Source organism: Vombatus ursinus, unplaced genomic scaffold (genome assembly GCF_900497805.2).
Source record: "Vombatus ursinus unplaced genomic scaffold, bare-nosed wombat genome assembly UNPS02014781.1, whole genome shotgun sequence".
NCBI classification, from domain to species: domain Eukaryota; kingdom Metazoa; phylum Chordata; class Mammalia; order Diprotodontia; family Vombatidae; genus Vombatus; species Vombatus ursinus.
Genome location: NW_020954559.1, coordinates 20,087,762 through 20,095,556, shown reverse-complemented (window position 1 = coordinate 20,095,556; position 7,795 = coordinate 20,087,762). Strand labels below are relative to the sequence as shown.

The 7,795-nt window shown below is 35.8% G+C and overlaps 1 protein-coding gene across 2 annotated transcripts in view; it reads right to left on the bottom strand.

Annotated features, from left to right (window-relative positions):
• Positions 1–6,352: 6,352 nt before the first annotated feature.
• Positions 6,353–7,795, bottom strand: part of LOC114046228 (UDP-glucuronic acid decarboxylase 1) — a 148,350-nt gene continuing 146,907 nt past the window's right edge. For both annotated transcript variants that reach the window (XM_027866468.1, XM_027866469.1), the window contains exon 15: positions 6,353–7,255. In XM_027866468.1, the coding sequence (XP_027722269.1) occupies positions 7,124–7,255 (132 nt within the window). In that variant the 3' untranslated portion in view covers positions 6,353–7,123. The remainder of the gene's footprint in view (positions 7,256–7,795) is intronic.

Here is a 7,795-nt window from a genome sequence, read left to right as displayed (position 1 = left end):
TCCAAGTTAAAAGTCAGGTGGGTTAAGCAAAGTTGAGAAACAGAATCTAGGACAACTGGGCCAAATCCTTCGTGATTAGGTCAGGAAAGCACCGTGGAAAGGACATACAAAGTTAGGTTGATATCACTTTGTCTCTCACGGTCCCTTAAGTCCTTTTTTTTGGATCCTCCTCCCAGCTAAGACCCTTCATGGTTCAGGCTCTGTAGACTAGGACAAGTTGCATATCCAACTATAAAATCCAAGTAAGTCTCAGACTGTACCTCAGGAAAAGAAAAGAAAAATCCTTTGTCATACCATATGTATTTGGGGCTCAGAAAATATATGTTTGGCACCAAACCATCCAAAATTTTGGCCCCAAATCAACCCAGTCCTCATTTTCCTAATCTATCCTGATGTGTATATTTTTGGTTCACACCTATGTTGTGTAGTTTCAAATTGCAACATTAAAGTGTTTTTAAAATTTATTTTTTTAATTAAATGAATTTAATGATACCATACATGATTGTACATTCATGAAACACCTTACTGTAAAAGAGTCTTTTAGGTGGCATTGTATTCTACTGAGTCCAAAGCTTTTATTCTTTTTTAATTGCTAAAAAACAATAAGCGTAGTGGAAAGCTGAATTTTCAACATATTTCAGTTGTGTGATGGTAAAGGTGTGGCTGACTGTGGAATGTTACTTTCAAAAAGCCTGATTATTCCCTACTAAAATCTGCATCAAAGATGCCTTCAAAAAGTGTGCATTATATAATAATGAGTTTATACAAATAGGGTGAACCTTTAAAACCTTTGCTGTGAACATTCTGGATTTGAATAGGTATCTTTGCCTTTCAGATAAACCAAAATAACTCCAGATGCCTTATCAAGGTTGCATCCATTATCAACAAGCACTTACTCAGTGTCCAATAGGTACCAGGCATTGTGATAAGTGCTGAACTGATGTTCCTGACCTCATAGAGCTTACATTCTATTGAGGGAGATGTGTGCCTCTGTATAATAAGCATAATAATAGCATCTAAATCACAAGGTACTTTTCAGGATCAAATGAGATATTTAAAGTAGTATAGAATGTTAGTTATCACATAAATAAATGCATATTACCTAAAAACAAAGAAAATTTTTGGGGGAGGACATTAGTAGCTTTTTGGGAGGATCAGGAAATGTTGATTGAGCCAGAGACATGTAAGCAGTGTTTAGGACACATAGGATCAAAATAGTAACTGAAAACTGTAGATTCTGTCTCTTTCATTATCTGTTACCGCATTTATGCAATGCTGATACAGCTTAGCTTTATGCAATATTGTCATTAATAAAATGCTGACTGGAACTTACTTTAGGTAGATTCCATTTGGTTTATCAACCGTTTGGACCAACTGGTGTCCTCTCTGCAAATGCTTTTAATTTGAGGATTATCTTTGACAAACATCAACCAAAATGCTGAGTGAAGCTTCTCTCCTCTACAATGGGAAAACAGGTATAGAAAATAGAAGTTGCTGATATTCTCTCAGGTGCTTTTTTTTAAGTATTAATAAAGTTCAGGATGTTTTCTCCATTGGTATCTTCCCTTCCATTAGAAAACACATGAATGAATTCCTCAGTGCTCTCACAACTTTGTTGCCTACAGCACAAATGTCCTTAATTTACATTTGTTCTATCCTGCTGCTTTTTGCCTCTTTGTTCTCTTTAATTCAGTTTCTACCTCCTTTAAAGAACATTGAGGACAGTGGTCATCAACGTGGAAGCTCCATCTTTCTTGATGTCATAAAATAGGGCAATATGTGCTTGCTGAAGGAGTTTGACATCATCATGGAGTAGAACCAGTCTAGAATCAAAGTTGTAAAAAGATTTCCTACAGATGGTCCTATTTGAAGATGATCTTGTACTGTTTTGAACAAATTCCAGAATACCACATCATTTCCTGGATTAGCTTCATCAACATTCAAAATAGTTAGGCCTTATCATTTCCACAAAAAAACAAACAAAAAAACACAACCAAGTGGTCGAATACTTCTATTGTCCAGACTATGATAATGATGTTACATGGATAACTTATGGAGCTTATTCACCAGTAAATCTTTGACAGAGACTACAAATCGATGAGTTGGGCCCAGAATTATACAGGAGGAGGTGGGAAGGCAGGATTGCTCATCAGAAACCGCAGAAAATTCCTTTAGGCAAATTTCCCTAAAATGAAATCATCTTTTAAATGCTAATATTCTACCAGTGTTGTTGAAATGTCATGGCACACACTACGATCGCTCAAGAATTAAAACTGATTATCATTCAGAAAGCAATGGAAGCAAGCATGATGGGTATGAGCAGGCTATCTACAACATAACAAATAAGGGATTATGAAAAATAGTTAAGAGTAAAAGAAATGAATTATTGAAAGAGACAGGCTGGCCTAATATCCTTGAGTGATATCAGGAGAAATCATGAAAGGACCACCGCATGCTAGGAGTATGCCCTGGGAAGAATTTATGGGAAGACATGGGCAAAAGTTGCACAGGATGGATAAGGATGGAAGGAGTATGATCTGCAACCCTGGAGAGGTGATGAGAACACAAATCCATTTAAGTACTGAATTAAAAATAACCAATTTAAAAGGCATTATTTAGGAAACAAAATTTTGAATGTTCTAGAGTTGTGCCAACTCTTTACAAATCATTGCCCAAAGGTTCAGCTTAAGAAAAAATTATAGTCTGTGAAGATGAAATTCTTTTCTTTTAGTTCTTACAGTCTTCAAGATAAGAACAAGAATTTTCCCATTTTCCATTTTCTGCCTCAGAGTAAGCAATGCATAATACTGAGTATTTTTGTTATAGAAATCAATTAAATTGGGGAACCCAATTGGATTACCAGGGAAATCAGACATAAAGTCCAGCTGTCATCACAGAAAAACTTTTTTAAGACAGATTTGTGTTCAAACAGTGCTCACAATAATAGAACATCCCAACTGTACCAATTAACCCAAGAGAATTCAAAGGAAAATAAACAGAAAAGCTATTCTCGCAGCAAATCCAAGTGTATATAAAGAACCCTGGAATTTCGCTGTATACTTGACAAATCCACACTTGGAGAATATTTCCTTATCTGAAGTTGGCCGTGTACCCCTTCAAAAACATCTCCACTGGACTATTATGGTAAATTACCCAGAGATAGTAAGCCCACTAAATAGGGAGGGCAACCTGTGTCTTTGCTAAAAGGATCAGAGGCATCATCAAGACTCAGTTTCAAAAAACATACTCAGGGCCAATGGCTTGGGATGGTCCACATCCATGAACCAACACATTAAGATAGGGACTCCTAGATTTAAGGAAACATGTCTTCCAACCTTGAGAAGACACAGAATAAACGTAACTGGGATGACATTTTCCTTTCTTTTGCACAAAGATGTACCATTCTTATTATCCCAGAAAGACACATCAAGAAAACCTAGGTTATAATGCAATCATTGCAACCTATTCCTTTATCCGTGTGTGTGTGTGTGTGTGTGTGTATTTAAAACATGGCTGACCTTAGGGTCAATTGTGAAATGAGCTATTTACATTTGGCATCCTTCACCTTTCTTTTCTGGGGTCTTTTTACCTGATTTGAGTCACAGAAGTTGGCTTCCTACTCCATGCAGGAATCAACCCTACAACTCATTTAATGTCTACTTAAATGCTTCCACTGATAGGGAACTTATTGCCTCTATAGGCATCCATTCCATTTTCATGAGGATCTAATTATGATAAAGATGTGCCTTACATGAACCAAAATCTGCCACTCTAACTTCTATTCTGAGCCTATAGGTGCTTAATAAATATTAATTGATTATCTGTAAAATGGGGAAAATATTTGTAGCCATGAGGAGGGCATTTTGTAAACATGAGTTATTATTATAAAATTTCATATTCTAACACTTGGGGAGAAAAATATCTTTGAGATATAGAGCTTTTTATGTGTTCCTTTAATCATGGAATGAAGCCACCTTCCTACCCTGATTATGTATGAGATGAATGTTGGGTTTTATTACAGAGAAAATTCAGACTACATTTTCAAATCTGACCACATCCTGACCTACATCCCAGATTTGGGGTAAGCAAATTTCAAAGGGTTCTGAAAGAGATTAGATAGGACGCTAAGGCCTAAAGTTGTATGGGGCAAGTTAGCTGAGGAAGGATGGAATACTCTTAAGAATGAAATTCTGAAGACATGTCATTCTGAAGTGTTCTCTAAAACAGACTATTTTGGATGCATATGGAACTCTTAAACCAATTTTGATTTTTAAGGTATGTTCAGAAGATGCATGCAAGAACGGGTAATGTTAATACAAAAGTGTCATGATCTGGTAAAAATAGTACAGTCATTGCTAAAACATGCAACTAACTGGTCAAGACTGATGAGGAATGCCAAGATCAACAAAAGGGGCTTTTAAGGGCAGGAGTAAGAAGTAAGGGCAGGATCAAAGAAAGGGATAGGATTACTGTTTCTGGTAGATGGGAAAACAGAGAGAAAACAGATCTACTCAATTCCTACTTTTGTTGTTGTTGTTTTCTTGGGCCAAGGAGAAAAATCAATGCAAATACCTAGCAGTGTTTGATGAATTTAAGACACTACTGGGGTCCCTAAAGTTAGCAGATGGAATTGTTCAGCCATGGCGGGATGACTTTGAAAGATCATGGAGAATAGGGGCAACGGAAGTCTGAAGAAGGGCAAAATCAAGGTTTTGAAAAATAAAAATAAAAAAGGGAGGAAGGAAACAAGGAGCTTGACCTCCAGCCTTTAAAAAAAATTCTCTTACATGGGATAGCTTTCTGGGAAAGGGAAAAATAGGATGGGAAATTTAGGCAATATAAAAACTAAATATATAAATAAAACTTTTTTTTTTTTAAAATAAGTCTAGGATTCTTTTTTGTTTTGTTTCTTCTTTCTTGTAGTTCCTTCCATTCGTTCTAATTCTTTACAGCATGACTAATGTGAAAATATGTTTAATAAGAATGTATATGTACAGCCTATATCAGATTGTGTGCCATCTTTGGGAAGAGAGAGAGGTGAAGAAAATTTAAGACTCAAAAGCTTACGGAAGTGAATGTCTGAAAGCTAAAAATAAATAAATTAATTTAAAAATAAAAAAAAGAAATCTAGGATTATTCAAGATGTTTATTGAATAGCTAGGAAAATAAGCGATGAGAGACAGAGAGCAAGGTTTCAGTAACGGTGGGTTGATTTTTTGAGAGAATTATTATGTAGTCACACCAAAAAGAAATACTACAGTTATCGCTCACCTAGATACCAGCAAAATATTTGACAAGGTAGGGAAATATGGGGTGGATCAAAGTATAATGAGGTAGATTCATCAAGGGAAGCTGGGTGACTCCTTTATTGGGAATGTTGGAAAGGGAATGCTTGTTCAGATAAAAGTTGGACTAGAAGGCTTTGGGGCTTGGAGTCTGGAACACTATCATCCTGAGTTCAATTCCAGCCTCAGATACATACTAGCTATGTGTCCTTGAGCAAGTCATTTAACCCTCTTTGTTTCCCATTTCTTCATCTGTAAAAATGAGCTGGAGAAGGAAACGGCAAACCACTCCAGTATCTTTGCCAAGAAAACCTCAAATACAGTCATGGAGAGTCTGAAATGACTGAACAACAACAACAACGTATGGCCTCAAAGATCCAAGATAGCTCTGATATTTTGTGATTCAGAATTCGAGGGGTCAGCGTTCTATTTTACTATGCTGTAAATACCATCTCTGTTTAACATCACAATCTCATTAAAAAAAAAAATCTCTTACATAAATACAAGAGATAGTGTCTATATTTTTTGGGGGGTGGGGAGATGGGGAAAAAAGAGGATTATATATTTGTTTCTTTTCATTTAACTAGTAAATGCATGCTCTGGCTTGAAAAGCTGTGGTCTCATCAGCTTCATTTTTTTTCCCTTGGGGAAAACAAAAAACAAAAACAACACAAAAACCCAACCAGTCTAACAGATCACACCATATAATGTAAACGATCCATTTCTGGTCCCCATACTCTATCAATAAAAATTTACTAAACAACTACATACCCATCACACAGTATAGTATGCCCGTGAGTACACAAGAATAAAACTCTAGCTCAGCCTTTGAGAAGCTTAAAGTCTTCCCAGAATGCCCTTCATTATTTTGGTAAATTTGGTCTGGGCTGCACATAATGATTCAAAGGCCATCATTCTCAATTATATAGCATCTATAATAAGGTTATTATTTTTTTCAATAGACTTGTACAAATAAATATAAACTCATTTTCCCCTTTTTTGACCATCTATCTGCATTTTGCAGATACAAGACATTCACTTTAATTAAAAATTGAAAAGCCTATGAGTTTTACGTTATAATATTTTATTAAAATAGCATATTCAACCACTGTCAACCAATAATACAATAACTTTTTTATTTTTCCCAGAGTACGCAGCACGACACAGTAGTGATTTAAAATATCCTTATCCATGATAATCAATGAAAATATCTCCAATTCAAGTGAGCAACTAAAACTAAAACCTTGAAAATTTTCTGAATCCAAAGAAACATAAAGGTTTCAAACAGAATTCTCATATAGACTCCTGCAGACTCAATCCCAGCATTTTACTTGCCTGACAATACTGTTAAACTTCTTCTCTTATGCATAGTATAACTATGGGACCCATATTTTATAAATAAAATTGGCATTTTCCATTCCATTTATCTTCCTTTTCAGCTTCACAAAGAAACCAGTAAATAAAACTGTCAGTGACAGTCAACAACAAAGGATCTCACAGCAAGATAAAAAACTTGAAAATACTCAAAGATGTTTCTATTCTATTTGTACATAAAAAGACAGATTTTAAAAAGTGCAAGGCAAGATTTGCAGTTTTTTTTTTTGAGTGTGAGAGTGTGTGTGTGTGTGTGTGTGTGTGTGTGTGTGTGAATGTGTGTTGGGGAAGGGTTTAGGCACATCCATTTCCTTAAAGCAAGCTTCAGAATGAAATTCCAGTTTGTTCTTCATGACACCTGTTTAAGTCTTTCTTTTAAAAAAAAAAAAAGGAAAAGGAAAAAAATTACATCCTGTCAAACGTGAAAGAGGGAATTCTCCTGTCCAGAGAAGCAAATCCTTTCTTCAATTATGTCGTGTTCGGCCTTTTTTTATCCTTGCGGGTTTCGGTTTGGGAATGTATTGATTATTTGCTTGGTACTCAAGTTCTTTGCGGAAGTAGTGAATTGCCTTATTTAAGCCTTCTTCCAAGGGGACCTGTTTGGAGAGAGAGAGAAAGAGACAAGGTCACATACACACCAAGTTTCTTGTCTAATGAAATAAATAATTGTGCTTGTCCTCAGAGGTTTACTGTTGCAGGAAATGCTGGTTTTCAATATAAGTGTCTGGTAGCAACGCTCATAGCACCACACACTGGCCACACGACCAATGCCAACACAGTAAAACAATACCTTGCATGCTGCTTTCAAGATGTGCCTGAATCCAGCAGCAGGAGTACAGTTTTGTTTTTATATTTCATCTTGGCTTATTTATTATAAGTAAAATTCTACTTCAAAACAAATGTCAAATTCTGAAACACTGACCTACTTTTCTTTTTCTCCCCTTCTTTCTTTCTCTCTTTTTTCCCCTTTCTTTCTCCTTCCTTCCTTCTTTTTACTTCTACCTAGTACCATATATCCCTGACTAAAGAACAAAAAATGTCACTTGGGGAGACACTCATTTTCTTTTTAAAAGGGCAAGTCATTTCAATAAGAATAAAACTCTAGCTCAGCCTTTGAGAAGCTTAAAGTCTTCCCA